At 42.5% G+C, this 17,312-nt stretch overlaps 1 protein-coding gene across 1 annotated transcript in view; it reads right to left on the bottom strand.

Annotated features, from left to right (window-relative positions):
- FRMPD4 (FERM and PDZ domain containing 4) overlaps window positions 1-17,312 on the bottom strand; it is a 1,281,777-nt gene that overhangs the window by 2,222 nt on the left and 1,262,243 nt on the right. Inside the window, exons 15-16 of the mRNA XM_085622531.1 lie at window positions 10,355-11,410; window positions 8,807-10,057 (exon numbers count right to left, since the gene is read on the bottom strand). Coding sequence (XP_085478657.1) covers window positions 8,807-10,057; window positions 10,355-11,410 — 2,307 coding nt within the window. The remainder of the gene's footprint in view (window positions 1-8,806; window positions 10,058-10,354; window positions 11,411-17,312) is intronic.

Below are 17,312 nucleotides of genomic sequence, written 5' to 3'. Positions count from 1 at the left end.
CCTCCAAGTCTCCCCAATCTCCTGCTCCCGCAGATGAAAGGGACACTTGTGTTGTCAGAATATCGAAAATCAGCCCCTTAGTTCTAATCGTGTTAGGAGTATTGGTTTGAATTCCAATGTTCAGGGCCTATATCTTTAGTTCAGTTCACCCCACTTAAGACTGAGCCAAGGATACCTACAGGAAGTAATTGATTTCACATCTCTGGGATGTCTCATATGAGAGTGTAGTGCGGGTTTAGCCATAACATGTATTAGTGGGATTTTTAAAATTGTTGGCTGAATTACAAATAGGATATAACTCTCAGTTATCTGTTTTTTCTCTCAAAGATCAAGGTTGATTTGGCCAGGTGCGGCCGGCACAGGTAAGAGCGATGGGGTGGGGCAGGGTGAGGGAGAGTCGACAGAAAACAGGATAGGTAAAATTGAATAAAAAAATAAATAAAACTACTTACCTTGCGCTCGCTGCATCGCCGACTCGGTGATGCGACGAGCGCAATGTGAGTGGTTTTAGTCATTTTTCTATTTAATTTGACCTATCCCGTAGTCTGTCAACTCCCCTCCCCCCCCCCCCCCCACCCCACTATTCTTACCAGTGCTAGACACACCTGAATTTTGCCTCTTTGGCAGGATTAGAGTTCCAGGCACTCAGCTACCCATACAGGGGATTGTCTTTGTCATGCTTCTGAACTTATAAAAACAGAATAGAAGAACCTTAGAATTTGGGAGAAGACGATGCACACAAAACAGACTCAAGGGAATTCTCAGTATATGCAATCATCTAAAATGAGAATGATGAGAAGGCCCCATATAATGTTAACAAGACTGAGACCATCATTCTTTCTAAACCCTCTTCTAAAGCCAGAGGACTGGCCTCTTCCAAAAGGATCACCCCCAAATGATTTGGAACATGTCAAGCTACCGCAAAAGGAGGCATTTGCCAGCTTAGTTGAATGCTTGCATGTTGAAGGCTTGAAAGTTAAACAGACAGGTTTTTTTATTTCCTCTACAAATAGGCCAGGCCATGCCTAAAATTCTTGTTGTAGCAATTGTGACAAAGAGGCATAAGACATGTTCTCTCTTGTACAAGTTGCCCGTCTGGTCCTCCAGTTTCTTCTGATGCAAACCGACTCTAAGACGGAGGCATCTGTTTCTACTATAGCTAAGGTTGGTGGTAGGTAAAATTACTTACCTTGTGTCTGATTCTCCTCTCCTGCCCACCAAAGAAGATTCAGCACATTTTCTAGGGGATCTTGATGATATCCATCAAATTGCCCCATGCTGGATCTACTACAGAGGCCCCGTTGAAGAGCCCTCATGTGCCACTGTACAGGAGTGACCGGCAGAGTAAAGGATGCCCTCAACCTAACAGATGGAGAAACTTAAAGACTGGAAATGAAGCTGCCATATATCCTAAATGTCTTGGATTCTCAGAGGAAGAGGGAAAGCGCAGAGGTATGTTGTGTCCAATACTGCCCCAATTAACAGGATGTGCTAGGAGGGCTCCGGTCGATTTATGTAGATTGATGGAGAATGGCAAGTTAAACAGCAGAGATGCTGTGGTGTTCAGGTGGTCTGACACATCTACACAAAGGCTTTATTGAGAAGCCAACCATCCAGGTATGCACCACTGAGATCCCCGACCTGTGCCGATGTGCCACAACCACCACCGCCACCTTGATGAAGAAACTTGGCGCCCATGTTAGTCTGAATTGGTAGTGAGTGGACCTACCATGAACCACACATAACTCCTGTGTTACTACATGATCAGTATGTGCAAATCTGTGCCCTGCAAATCGAAGGATAACATCCGGTCTTCTGATTCTAGTGCCAATAGCATGTGAGCCAGGGATAGCATCTTGAAATTCTGCTTAGGCAGGTAAAAGTTCAAGATCCTGAGGTCCAGGATTGGACAAAGCCCTTAATTCTGTTTTTTAAGAACTAGGAAATACAATGAGAAGCATCTCTGCCCTCTTTCCTGCTCTGGGTCAAACTTAAACTTTCCTTTCTGCAGAAGTGGTGCCACCTCTTTCTGGAGAATTGGTGTGTGGTCTTCCAAATGTATGGAATGAGGTGGGAAACTGAGGAGGCATATGGTGGAAAGATCTTATCACTTTTTCTAAGATTTTCAAGACCCTTTGGTCCATTGTAATAGCCTTCGAGCAGGAAGCTAGGATGACACCCTTCCCCAACAGGCTGAACACCTATTTAGGAGTGATAGAGACTGCAACTCAGCTTTAATAGTGCTACTACTGTATACCCTATAGAAGGAGGAGTCGCACATAAACCTGAAAGAGAGACCCTAGATCAGGGGAAGGAAGGGAGAAAGTAGGCAGAAGTGCAGCTCTGCCTGAATAGCACCCTGAGACACTAAACTGCATCCTGTTTCAGTAGTGTGTATTATTATGCTCCAGTGTGTATCATCGCCATCATACAGAGATAGACCATCCACTGCATCACCCCCAAAGACTACACCACACCGATCATGTAGCACCTAAATTTCCATCTCCAAACTGATGGAAGACCAACCATCAGAGGTACCCTCGCATACAGACCCTCTGGCCCACGCCTCAGCTTCTGCAGTGCCATACCCAAATTCATCACCCCACCCGCTATCAACTCCAAACACTATATCTTCCTCTGTGACCTTCACTTCCACCCCAAGACTTCAACACCAACAACTTCCTAGAAATCATGAGCAATATGGGCCTCACCCAACTGGTCACCGACCCCACACACAGCGCAGGACACACTCTGTACCCCGTCTTCACTGCCAGTGACTGAGTCAAGTACAGCCTTGTCACCGAACTCACCTGGACCAACCATGCCATCATCCACTTTACCATCGCAGGAGCACCTTGCACTACCATCAAGACATCAAGCTCCTCCCACCTTAGCTGGAACATGGTGACAGAGACCCAATGGATGGATGACCTCAACTCCACCCATCCCGACCTCGAGAACAACCTCGATCAGACCGCTGAGAACTTCTCCGCCTGGATCACCAAATGCGCTTACAGAGTTGCCCCCATCAAGTCCTCCATGTTCAGCAGATCCACCAAACAAGCTAACTGGTAGACACCAAAATTCTTGGTATCAAAACACAACTGGAAATGTCTAGAGAGACAATGGTACACCAGCAAAGATCCCACAGAATGAGCCCCCTTAAATCAGCCCTCAACATATACCATCAATGCCTAAAAGACATGAAAAAATGAGCCCTGGCAGACCTCCTCGAAGCCAACTCCAAGCACAACAAGCAACTCTTCAACATCGTCAGAGAGTTCTCCTGCCAATCAGCCACTGAGAAAATAATCTCCCCTTCTAGAATCTTTGCGACACCCTGGCAGACTACTTCCAAAACAAGAATTCCATCATCTACAGTAACTTTGAACCCCAACCACAGACCTACTCAGCCTCCTCAAGCCTACTGACACCACCCATACCTTCCCCTCACCACATGGGAACAGCTCAACACACAGAGCACCTCAGCCATCATTAACTCCATCCACTCTGAAGCAGCCTGAGAGTTCCGGATTAAATCCAGAAGTGGGACCCTCTGTCTACCTTGCAGGGGGCCCCTTCAACTTTCGTTACAATACTGGTCAGACCCCTCCTCAAGAAACCCTCTACAGACCCCAAAGATCTAAAACATTACTGTCAATCTCGCTGCTTCCTTTCTTCGCCAAAGTTCTTGAGAAGGCCATCAACCGACAACTCAGCGAACACCTGCTGGACACCTCATAGACCAGCTTCTGCACCAACCACAGCAGTGAGATTTCCCTGATAGCTGCCACCGATGACATCTGAACCCTCCTTACTGGGGAGACGCAGTGGCCCTGATCCTCCTCGTCCTCTCAGCAGTGTTCGATACCGTATACCATTACACCCCTATCAAGAGACTTTGCCACATCGGGATCCAGGGAGATGCCCTCAAATGGATTTCATTCTTCCTCACAGGACGAACCCAGAGAATCAGCCTACCACCTTTCACGTCAGAACACGAGAGCATCATCTGCAGCATCCCGCAAGGTTCATCCCTTAACCTCAACCTGTTCAACACGTACATGACACCCCTGGCCAACATCATCAGAACCCATGACCTCAACATCACTTCCTATGCAGATGACACCCAGCTTATCCTCTCGCTCTCAGAAGACCCCTCCACCACCAGGTCCACCTTCCACAATTGCATGATGAGCATCGCTGAATGGATGAAGATCAACTGCTTGAAGCTCAACACGGAAAAGACGGAAGTGCTGATCTTCGGAAACAACACCTCTCCATGGAACAACACCTGGTGGCCTTCTGAGCTCAGACCCACACCCACACTGACAGACCACACCCACAACATTGGCATCATCCTGGATAGCAAACTCACCATGAAACGCCAGATCAACGCAGTCGCCTCCGCTTGCTTCCATAGCCTTTGCATGCTCTGAAAGACCTGCGCATGGCTCTCCGTCGACACCAGGAAAACTGTCCCCAAGTCCTAGTCATCAGTTGACTCGACTATTGCAACCTGCCCTATGCAGGAATCACCACCTAACTCCTGATGAGACTTGAGATGACACAGAACACGGCTGCCAGACTCATCCTCAACTTCCCCACACAAACCTATATCACCCCCGACCACAGGAACCTCCACTGGCTCCCCGTCCAGAAAAAATGCCAATTCAAGATACCGATACATGCCTACAAGGTCCTCCACGACCAAGGGCCAGCATGCATCAACCACCGCCTGAATTGCCACCAAGCCTCAGGCATCTGTGCACCGCCTCCCTCTCTCACATTCCACACAACCGGCAAGGCCAATGCGGAGGGTGCTTCTTCACCTACCTAGCTGCTAAATCCTGGAACGACCCTCCCCTCCACCTCCACACAGCACCCTCCCTCAAATAAATTCAGAAAGGGACTCGAGACCTGGCTCTTTGACTAATCGCAGCAGGATCCTAGCATCTGGAGACACTCATGTGTGATTAGCCGCACTCTACAAATCCAACTGATTGTCTGATGCCTAGTAGTCCTTACTTTCCCCATACCCAATAAACAAATACAAAAACTGTTTACTAAGAGCTTGTGTCTAAGTAGCATAAAGGAAAACTACAAGAGACATTGTTACATACCCAATTGTGTTCTGGGATTCAAGCAATTGGCACTAACCTGAACAGTCATGGTTAAGTATGACATTAAATGACAGCAATTTGCTGACTGCTAATTTTCCTTGATATCCAAAGATCACACAATATCACTACACAGTCCCACAACTAAGGGTATTAACATTTTTTGAAAAACGTAGCTGAAAACCAGACAAATGTCTGAAATCAGTCCTGACAAAATGCAAAGCCTTTTCAAGTGCTTTCCCCCATTTAGACAATAGTCATCTTCACACAAACAAACAATCATTAACTCCAGGACTGACTCCTTGCGAGGCTTTTATTAGTCACATCTTTGAGATACCTATCACAGACTTTATTAAAATGTCACAGCCCAAATGTAACCTTCTTCAGTAGGGCAGTCTCTAAAGTGCTACCTTTCAGTGTGCACAGATGAACCATCTAAAATGGCCTAGAGTATCAGATATCTTCTGTTTAGTATTTTTCCTACATTATAACTCTGGTTTCCATACACTTCAATGATAATTGCTGCTTCTATTAACTTGAATTAAAAAGGGTTAAAGCTATATTTTCCTGTTTTCTCATAACATTTTTTCTCATAATGTTTCTTAAATGTAGCTATTTTTTTATTCTTATCAAATTGGTTTGGACCTTATATTCTTTATTCCTTTAACTTTTTATTTCGCTTTGTGATTTTTTTTGTATTTGCACCCCAGTCACCACTCTAATAATATCTTTTTAGCTCAGCTCACCCTTTCTAAAGGTGAATCAAAAGGTCCTGAAGGAGATCTTTTGTTTCACCTCTCTTGACTAATCCTTTGAAAAATTAGCAGCTCAGCCAGTCTTTCACCACTTTCTTACCTTGTCACATATATCTTTATTTGATGCTAAAAATGGCTCGACAAAAACTATATTTAGCAGAAATCAGTTAGTGCCCTTTGTAACACATTTTTTGCGTTCTGTTGTGCAGGATACACGAGAGGTAAATTCATAAATGAGTGTTTTTTCTTTATTTCTGATGTGTTTTTGTGTCTTTTTGTTATTTATTTGTCTAGCACGGGGGACATTATGAATACTAATTCTGATTAAAATTGTTGGTAATTACAATTGAATTTTATGGTAGCATTTTCATTTGAATAAACTTAGAGGTGTTTTTGTATTTTGACTTTTCTTATGCAAGGTTACTTTGGTTAGGAAAGGTCTGTAAAGTTTGACTTGAATAGATACATTATTGATAAAGTAGTCATTCTATATACAATTTTTCTATGAAAGGTAAGTTTTCAGAGAAAAGATTCTGCAAACATTTTACAACATGGCCTGATTCAATCGGAGTGAAAATGATGGGCCTTATTGAAAGTCTGGTGGCCAGTCATCAGTCCATCAGGAAAGGGATTTGCGCTACTGCCATTGTGGAAGACCAGTCACCATATTTAGAGATCAGGCTGAGATCTCTGTACTTTCAGCCGGGGTCCCTCTGAAGGTGTTGCAACTTTGCTGAAAACTATGTGAAATTAATCATATTTGCATTAAATGCAAATCGGGTATTTAGCGCTTTATTTTAGTGTGAAATTTTTTGATACAGAAATCCATTTAAATGTATAAAAATACCACAAAAACACAAGTTGTGCAAGCGACAGCATCTCATGTTCTTCCCATCCACGTTCTATCTTCTCACTCGTGGTAAAATTGGACCATGAACAGTTGGTAAATATGAAATTCCTGATACTGTGCGAATTAAGCCGACATAATTTAAATTTTAAAATCTAACCCAGTCCTTGATTGAATGTGAACAATCAAAAGTTGTTTAGTTGGCCAATATCTCTATAAGCCTTAAACCACATCACGGAGCAAAAACATGTCAGTCACCATGCCAATTCAGATGGTCTCTCCAGGTTCATCGTAGAGTGATCACCCAAAAGTTTATTACAGACTCTGAGATAAAAGGTGAGGAATTGATAGTGTAGAGATACCATCAGCCTCATGTAAATCCCCAAACTGGTTTGCATTTCCAAAGCTTGTTTTTTTACTACACGGAGGTCTAAGGCATGTATTTTTCCCCAGCACTGGTGCTTCTCTGTGTAAATACGCCACCTTCTTTCTCTTGCACAGTCACACCAGTAATTTGTGTGTGGCCTGAAAACAAACCTGGCCTGTTGTTCTTTACATGGGGGGTATACCATTTTAAATAAGTATGTAAATATGAAAACATTTCTCAGTGCATGTTTGCAGAAGCCCCTGCAAAGCACTTTGCTACTTTAAAAAAAAGCCCTGGAAAGCAATTTAAATTCACTCCATGTGTTTAAACTTCCTGTATGTGGATCCTGGCAGTCATTGAAAACCTAGGGCCTGAAGGTCAAGGTGACACTTAACATATAAAATTGGAATGGCATGTATATTTTGTGTTTTCCCCAGTGGTTGCACCTGTATACTCCATTTTGTAATTATGCGTAGTTGTTTTATCTAAAACTGTTGAATCTAAATTAATTTTTGGGAGGACCTGCAACTAAAAAGGTCAGATTCCTGCCACTCAGACAAATGCACTTTCTTCTTCGTGAACAGTCAGAAATACTTTAGGCAGAAAGGTAGTTAACAAATCAGTAAGCACAGTCCTCCACAGATATGTGCTTCTGATATCTGTGATCTGTTATTAGTGCGTGGATAGAACTGTACCCATTCCACTTTAAATTAAATTATGTCGAGAATATCGGAAGTTAACTATGCATGATGACTGCTGCATCGCCTATATCATATTATCTAGCCTGCAAGTCATGATATGTAACTTATTCGATGATTGCTCTATTTGATATCTAAAATCACCTGCCAATGTAAAAAGCTTCCAGTCTGCTAGAAAGAGTCAGGACTCTGACATAAATATGTTGTTCAAGGTTTACTTTCACTCTGGCCTCAGGAACCGAAGTCTCCCTCCCTCGGAAGGCCTCCTGTTGGCCTCAGTAGGTCGCCCCCTTCCCACAGTACTCCTCCCCCGCCACCACTCAGGATCCGACCTCATGTACTCGGCAGCCTGAACATAAGACTTAACGAGGCTTACAAGGTGGATGATACATTCGACCTGCAAAGCTATAGGAGCCTGTGGCAGGCAGGTTATAAACTGCACTCAGTCCTTCTTCCATCTCACTAAGCTACGTGTATTTTTTTTTACAAAACGAACATCTCTGAAGTAGCTCTGAGGAGATATTTTCTCGGACCATCTACAACTCCAAATAATTAAATACATTCGATAATGTTCATATTTCGCTGTATCATGGGCTTCCAAAAAAAGCTTCGAACAAGTGAGTGGGGATTATGCTTAACTGAATTTTGAAACACAAACCTTGGTATGCAGAATGTAATGTATAGGGGGTGCCAAATGGTCTGGATTATTTGTCACCATTCCGTGTTTAATTGTAATATGATAATGTGGGGGTTTTCAGGTGCATTTGAGGATATTTTATGGGTAAAATTGCACTACAGTATTTTGCACAACAGAGACATGAAAAGTATTCAGACCTAACTTGAGATTTTATGATGTGCATCTGTAATTGCCCATTGCCACTTTACAAATGGAGATATAATTTTCTTAAAAAGAATAACTGACACCCCCAATACAGTAGTTACTGATAGAGTTTTACTTGGTTCTGCTCTTTCATACACAATATTTGTTTGTCTTTCAAATTGATTCTCTATTTCCGTACCTGTAGTTTCTTTCATTTTGGAGACTCTGTGGCAGCCATCTCTTAGTGTACCAAACAATGGTTCAGCGTTGGATGGCGCATGCATACCAGGCACAGTCATACTGTGGCAGGCCCCTTCCGCTTCCTTGTACGTTGGACCGTGGCTTGGAAGAATTGCTGCTCTTTCGTCTATAGAGATGCAACTAATGCCCTTCCCTGATGAATCGGAGAGAATGTGCTTAGCATCGGATGTACAAAGGGGAGAATCAACGGGGGTTGCTGAGGTGCTGCTGCCAGTGCTGCATCCAGCATCCACCGAAGAGCACTGAGAGCTCTGCATTGAAAAGTGACCTTCGCTTTGGAGCGACGACATCCGCTTGGTCAAGTGGTAATCACAGAATCTAACCATGCCTTGCTCCGTTTCTGCAAATTTCAAGGGATGTTCAGAAACAGAAAACAGTCCCACATCTTGAGAATCATGTAAGTCTTTGGCTGAAGACATGTAGGTTGTGTCTGTTAGAAAACATTCCTCTTGCCCGATACCTGAAGCACTCTTATCGTGACCTTCAGGGTCCAGGTCCTGCCCACTCTCATTCTCTGAGCTCCCAAGACCAGGTCCTCTTGGAAACGCCTTCCCATTAATTGTCTCTGGTCCTAGTCTCTCTATGGCCCCACAATCATTAGCAGCATGCCATCTTTGGCTTTCCTTGCGAAAGGCAGTTCTCTCTAAGCTAAAGGTGCTCCTGCGCTGACTGTCTCTTAAAGAGAGTGTACCACAGTAAGATTTGGAATCTTCTCCAGCCTCTGCTTTACTTTTGATAGCAACATTAACGTCAAAGGCTGTTTTCATTTCCCCATCCGGTGCTTTGCCTTTTCTTTTAGAGTACACCAAAGATCCCATGTGCAGTTTGCTGAAGTACTCTGTGACAGATTTTGTTTCCATTGTCTCTGGCTCCATCTCCATGTTATCCGAATGAAGAATCTGGTTTGAAGGCACAACTTTCGATTGAGGCTCCGCAGCTTGCCGACTTGGTGCAGACTGTGTTGATTTCATGGGTGGACCTCCAGGTTGAGACTTAGAGATGGCAAACTCTGTCTTGTCATCTAACAGGGGTTGATACCCTTCACTGGTGGCTAAAAACATGTGTGAGGAACTTTCAGACTGTCTCTGGGCTGCAGCTAATTCAGAGCTCTCTGTCATTTCAGAAGAGTTTGTTTCATTGCCAGAATCTGAAGACGACTCGGGGCTATATGCTCGCAAGATTGCTACACCTGTATGCCACAAAAAATAACAGGTCATTAATGAATGCATCTGAGGCACTTTAATACATTTAAAACAATGGGATCAATAAACAAAAAATGATTCTAGAACAGTGTGCATTCATTGCACATTTGTTCCCAAACGATGAACTACAAAATATCAAAATATAATTGTTCCATCATATGATATGGGAATGGGTTTATGATTGATGGTAAAAACAAGGCAATGGAATGTGTCCAGGGATAAATAATTCATGAGAATGGGATGGCAAAATTGTCAATCAATAAAGGTAACTATTGAGAAAGAACCTGAGCTGTCATCTGTTTGGTGATCCTCAGACGCGGCCAGAGCTTCAAGAGCCTGAAGTGTGGAGACCACTGCATCATCCAGTCCCTTCTGACACTTCACCTCGGAGTTTGTTGGGATGGCATCTATGATTGACACTGGAATATCATTTGGTAGATGGCTAGCTGCCTCCGTATCTTCTTTGTACTGAGGATGCTGGTTCTGAGAGTCTTCCTCATCCGAACTGTCTCTGAAGCCAGGTGGAGGAGCTGCAATCGCCATGTTCAAGGAATGCAGCAATAAGTCATCTTCATTCTCATTCCCTTCAGGAGGTGGAAGTGAAGTCAAGTCTATGATGTCATCAACTGAGCCAGACATGCTGAGAATGGCTGTTCGGTTCATTTCTCCAAGCATGATGTCTTCCTCGCAGCTCACTTCATCTTCCTCCTCAACATCATCGGTGGTTTCTGAATAACATATGTCATGCAGCAATGGCTCCTCAATCCCTTCCGTGCTCCCAAACATTTTGCCATCATTCATGTTTGCGTACACTGTGCTATCAGAAAACTGGACGCTCTCTGCATCTCCTGACATGTCGAGATCCTTCATATCACTGTTATTGGTTAAATACATGACTGATTGCTTGTCTAACATGTCAGGGCTTTCATCCATTAGCCTTTCATATTCAAATGTTGGTGGGCTCATTGCATCCAAATTGTGATCTCCAAAGATGAAAGAGACTTTTGCACTCCGTGGAGAATCCTGGGCAATTTTGTTTTTTTCCTCTCCTGAAATCAAGAGCGAAGGCTGCTGATTTACACCTCGCAGCTCGACATCCAACGGACCATCTCGTCTTGCCAGTATACGGTCAAGTCCCCCTGTACCATAGGTGTTGTCCATGTATAAATGCCGGTGATCTTGTTGACAAGTTGGACTATCCATTTCTACATTTTTTTGGTTTGGATTTGCATATGATTGCAGGCTCTCCTGTTCTTCCTCTATCGCAAAGATGGCAGTTTTTGGCAAAAAATTCCAGTCGTAGCTACGCAGAGCATGCTTTCCTTTGTTTTCATTGACGACTGTGGAAACAACAGAAAAAACAAGACATATTAACATGATTAATATATTATTTTTTTTGGGACATAAATATTCTAAGTTACCGAAGCAAAAGCAAACATAAATGCTTAGAAAGAAGAAAAATGTTGGATCAACGTTTTAAAGTACAAACATAACCGTATGCCACATGGATATGGCAGGCAATAAAATATGACACCTTCCCAGTAGAGTAGCTCTTAGTAAAAAATGCAAAATAAATTAATATCACATAGACATAGCAAAAAAAAAAAACTGGAAAGCTCAAAGTCTCACAAAATGCTTCAAACAAAACTTGTAAATATAACAGTTCATATACGCAATTTATTTGTTGAGATATGGACAAATGACAAAGCTACACCTATTATGTAGCTCAAAAGATCTAAATACAATGATTTCAATGGCACTGAGCTCACCAAACAGCAAATAAACAGAGAAGGATCAGTGGAAGCTGACGTGAATAAGTCTGATCAAACAACACCCTCTCTTTAAATACTTGTCACACTTGAGTTTCTGATAGAAAGTTTACGATTTTAATTTTTGCATTATGTTATGACTTAGGGCAGACAGCACTTTGCCAATTGAGAATCCCTCTGAATGTGGTGACCGAAGAGTGACACAGGTCCTTACAGAACTACTAAAGACCAGCCAACTGACACTGTGCTGCTATATGACACATGATATTGGTCACCAGTGAAAAGCTGCCACGAAATTCTGAGCTGGGTGCTGATCTGGTTCTGACTAGGGATGGCTGGTAAACTCTCCTCCTCCGGCAGAGTTTGCTTAGTTGTGCCCAATCTGCGCTCTGCTTGGAGCGTGGAGTTCTGGAAAAACTTCGCCAACTGCCAAATGGCAGAGTTTTTTCTTTTGCATGGTTCACCAATGTTAAGTTGGTGAGTGTGAGCAAGAAAATAGAGCACTAGACCGTCTCTCTGTGAGATTTCTCAATGCCGGTAGTTGCGGCAGGTCACAAAGCTTGTATTGAGAAAGCTGCTGCTCGAGTAGAAGCAGCGCCCTCTGGCACGCCGCGTGGTGCAGTTAGCACTGATTTTACGGTGTGGGACAAACTCCCGGTGGTAAAAATCAGCACAGGCATCATGACGTATCACACTCCACCGCTCGCGGAACTCGGCAGAATCAAGCAAAGTTTTTATGTAACTCCATGGAATTCTGCCCAACCCTAGTTGTGGCAGCCTGAAAGCCTCAGCCCCTCTGAAGCTGACCTCGTATCTCACGCAGTGAAAACATTTATAAAGTTGGAATACCTGGTACATTCATGCCTAAATTCATAGCTTGAAATAAAAGAACACAATGGGACAGATTTCTCTGCATAGTCACGCAAAGCGGAACAAGGTCTTGAAAGGTTTTTTACTTTGCAGCATGAATTGTGCCCCTCTCTAGTCACAAATAGCGATTTGCACTGCTTTGTGCCAATTTGCCTCAAAGTAAGGTGTTACAAGCATGTTACTTGGGCATTCCAGCACAAGCACCTATGTTTTTTAATGAAAAAGCAATATCTACTTATATTGTCAAACCGGTCTATCTATCTATCTATCTATCTATCTATCTATCTATCTATCTATCTATCTATCTATCTATCTATCTATCTATCTATCTATCTATCTATCTATCTATCTATCTATCTATCTATCTATCTATCTATCTATCTATCTATCTATCTATCTATCTATCTATCTATCTATCTATCTATCTATCTATCTGTCTGTCTGTCTGTCTGTCTGTCTGTCTGTCTGTCTATCTATCTATCTATCTATCTATCTATCTATCTACCTACCTACCTATCTATCTGTATGTATATATATATATATATATATATATATATATATATATATATATATATATATATATATATAGTAAGGAGTCCCTGAGACAGGTGCAAAGTTGTAAAAAATATTTATTTCTCCACAAAAGTTCCACACTGCATGTGTGTTGCATTGTTCAGCACACATCCAATGCTACATTAATACATTAATAAACATGAATTAAACAATGTATAATTTAAACTCCAAGTGATATAGGAATGTACAACAATATAAGCGATAATGACAATTAAAGCACACCACTTTCAAAAACTCTTTTTTCTCCTCATTCGCCTCCAACCCCAGCTAACTTGAGATCAGAAGGTCGCCACTGTTCCTCAATTAAGAGAGGTAGGCCTTAGGGTAATCTTTCTCGCCCTTCGTCCCCCACCTACCAGTGGCATACCATCTTCCTTCCAGTTGCTGACCTCCTGTTGTTAATGAGAGGGTGGTCATACTCTCTTCAAGTTTCTTAGAACCGACGACTGATTTTGGTGGCCTGCCTTTGATCGAAAACTGGGGCCCCTAAGGTAATAGAACTATCCAGCACAGTCTGAGAAGTCCCCTGAGGCTTAATCATAGGACAAAAAACAAAATGATTATGTATTGTACTCAAAAACCAAAACGAAAAAAAAAAGAAGGCTAATTAAACTGAAGTCCAATTTAACAAACAGTTCCAGATGACTCTCATCTTAGAGTTCTTCAGTCTGGCCAGGTCTGTCTTTGAAGTTTTATATAGGGCGGATAACCAGTCCGAGTGTGTGGGGGGTGTAATCTCGACCCATCTCTTACATATTTCCCGTCTGGCTAATAGTATAGCAAAGAATAAAAAACCTTTATTACAGCCAGTGATGTCACTTAATATGCCAAAAATAATGAGCTTAAGGGAAATCTGTATTGGGTGACCCAAAATAGATGTTAAGGAGTCTCCAACTCCCTCCCAAAATACAGAGAGAGATGGGCAAGCCCAAAACATATGTACATCTGGGACACTTCTAGCAGGTGGGCCTTTAGACATTTTGGAGAGCCTCGCCGGGTAAAGATAAGCTCTGTGTGTGGTGAAGTAGTGGTTCCTCCTCAACCAAGCTGGCTTAACAACCGAGAAGAGAGTGTCATAAAAAGTTTGCCACAGATCCACCCAGTCTGTCTCTGCGATGGATTCCTCCCACAGCTCTCCAGCTAGCCTGAAATCTCCTTCAATGGCTTCTTCAATTGCCCAATAAAAGAATGAAATCTCTTTCTTCTCTGCTGATTTATTAACCAGATGTTCTTCCAGGGGGTTCCCCAGCCCTAAAGACTTTTCAGATTCTGGGACCTGCTTTTTAGCTGCAAGTATTTAAATCTAGACATACCGTCCTCCAGCTTATCATTTAGGTCCGCCCAAGGTAAAAGCGATCCATGTGCCGCTAGATCTCCCCATACTAATAACCCGGCTGTTTTTAAAGGGACAGCCAACAAATCTTTAAGACAATTAGGGGTTCCTGGGCTATCCCACAGAGGAGCTAGCCGTGAGTAATATTCGAGACCCATTAGTTTGTTAATTCTGGCCCAAATCTGAGCTACACCACTTAGGACTTTCAGTCTTACCTTCTTAAAGATTTTTTGCCCCCATATTTAAAAAGAAAACCTTCGTATGGAAGCCCCGATTGTTGTAACATAGCTAAAAACATTTTACCTCTCCCTGAGGAATCTGGGGATTTTACCAGCATTCTGGAGTGTGTTAGCTGGAAGGCCCAAGCATAATACTGAATATCGGGGAGTGCAAGACCATCTTTCTCCCTTCTCCGTCTTAGCTTTTTCCACGATATTCTGGAAGATTTAAAGGCCCACACAAACGAATTGATAGCTTGCTGGAACTTATCAATTAATGGTTTCTCAAAATTTTGTGGGATATTGTTAAATAAGAACGTTACTTTTGGTAAAATTGTCATTTTTATCAGATTCACTCTTCCCAGAATAGACAGTGGAAGATGAACCCAGCATTTCATAAGTTTTTGACTCTCTTTTAAGATATTCCCGAGGTTTACTTTAGCTATCTTGTCTATCTCTGGGACAATTTTAACTCCTAAGTACCGCATCTCATTTTTGGTTTGGTATCAGCACTCCGGCAAGTTCCAAGTCATAATCTCAGTTTTATCTGCGTTGATCTCCTAGCCGGAGATATGGCCGAAATCTCTCACTAAATTAATGACCTGAGGAAAAGAAGAGTCTAAATCCGACGAGAGAATAAGAATATCGTCAGCGTACAGGGCTACCTTCCTCTCCCATGAACCGCTCTTAAGGGGTGAAATAGCGCCTCATCCCTAAGACGCTGAGCAAACGGCTCTATATATAGGTCGAAAAGGAGGGGGTAGAGGGGGCAGCCCTGTCTAGTTCCTCTTTTGATTTTAAACGATCTGGTCACTCTGCCATTTACCACCAGCCTGGCCGAAGGCTCACTGTATATGAGGCAAATGGTTCGATGAAATCTTGGCCCGAGATTCAACTTCTCAAGAACTGCCGTGAGATACTTCCAGTTAACTCTATCAAATGCTTTGGTTGCATCTAGCGTCATTGCTGCCAAAGGGAGAGAAACATTAGAAGCAGAGTCTATCGCTCCAATAAAATCATGTGTAAGGTCAAAAAGGTTCCTGCCTTTTACAAAACCCTTTTGGTCAGTATGCAGTAAATCCCCCGCTACTGCCCCTAATCTATCCGCCAATATCTTAGAAAATACCTTGTAGTCTGAATTTAACAAGGAAATAGGTCTGTATGACCCGCATTTTGTATAGGGTTTGTCTGGTTTTAGAATTAGAATGATATTTGCTTCCCCCCATGTGGTCGGTGCTTGAACTCCGTCAATTAGAATTTTATTAAATACCTCAGACATGACAGGAATTATTGCTTCCCCCAGTTTTTTATAAAGTTCAGCGGGATGGCCATCTGGCCCTGCAGCTTTACCTTTTTTACAATCTAAAAGTGCCTTCCTGACTTCTTGGTGTGTTATTTCAGCTTCTAAGTTATCTCGTTGGGTTGCTCCTAATGTAGTTAACTGAATCGGTTTTAACCAATCTTGAATAGATGTTCTATCTGAATCGATATCCTCATAATACAGCTCCTTAAAGTAAACATGGAAGGCTTCTCCTATTTCCTCTTCCTTGCTTGTTGATGAGTTGGTATGTGCATTATCTATATGTTTGATATGATTTCGAACTCTGTCTGATTTGGCCTTCCAGGCCAATAGTCTTCCAGCCCCCTCTCCATATTCAAAATGGGCGAGCTTACTCACCTCCCACCTATTGGAAATTCTGGTCTGAATTATATTATCCAATAGTGCTTTTGAGGATTCTAGTTCTACCACTAGTGTCTGACGGAGTTCTTCCTCCTGATCAGTTACATTATTAAACCTCTCCTCCTGCACCTTCATTTGACGCGCAATGGATGCAATTTCCTCCCTATACTGTCTATTCTTGTAAGCAGTTTTATTTGTAATCAGGCCTCTCAAAAAAGACTTCAGAGAAGAGTACGGTCGAAGGTCCATACCTTCTGTTGTTCTATCCCTACTAGGTCTAAATCTATCCAGACCGCCGCATGGTCCGATAAATGGGGAGTCAGATAGCCAATATTTTCGATGTTACCTCTTACATCATTGCTTATTAAAACATAATCGATTCTTGATTTATGTCTGTATTTTTTGTTATAAAACGATACTCCCAAATGAGAGCCGGATCTTTCCCTCCATATATCACATATAGCATATTGCTTCATCATCATTTTTAAATATGCCCTGGATTTGGAAGGGATGATGGCCTTACTTTTTGGGGATTTATCCAATTTTGGATTCAATACTATGTTAAAATCTCCCGCAAACATAATTGTATCAGGAAACTCAAAAAGATTTAAGAAGATAGTTTTTAATGTTGACGGGTCATCCTGGTTAGGGCCGTAATAGCCTACTACTGTAATAAGTGTACTTTCCACAGCGATCTTGACTATGACCCACCTACCACTTGTGTCTGTTCTGGCTTCCTGGAGGCTAGCGTTCGCTTGTTTTTTTACTAAGATCGCCACGCCTCTGACGTTAGCCGTC

The sequence above is a fragment of the Triturus cristatus genome, chromosome 8 (genome assembly GCF_964204655.1).
Source record: "Triturus cristatus chromosome 8, aTriCri1.1, whole genome shotgun sequence".
Classification (NCBI taxonomy): domain Eukaryota; kingdom Metazoa; phylum Chordata; class Amphibia; order Caudata; family Salamandridae; genus Triturus; species Triturus cristatus.
This window is presented reverse-complemented; position numbering and strand designations above follow the sequence as displayed.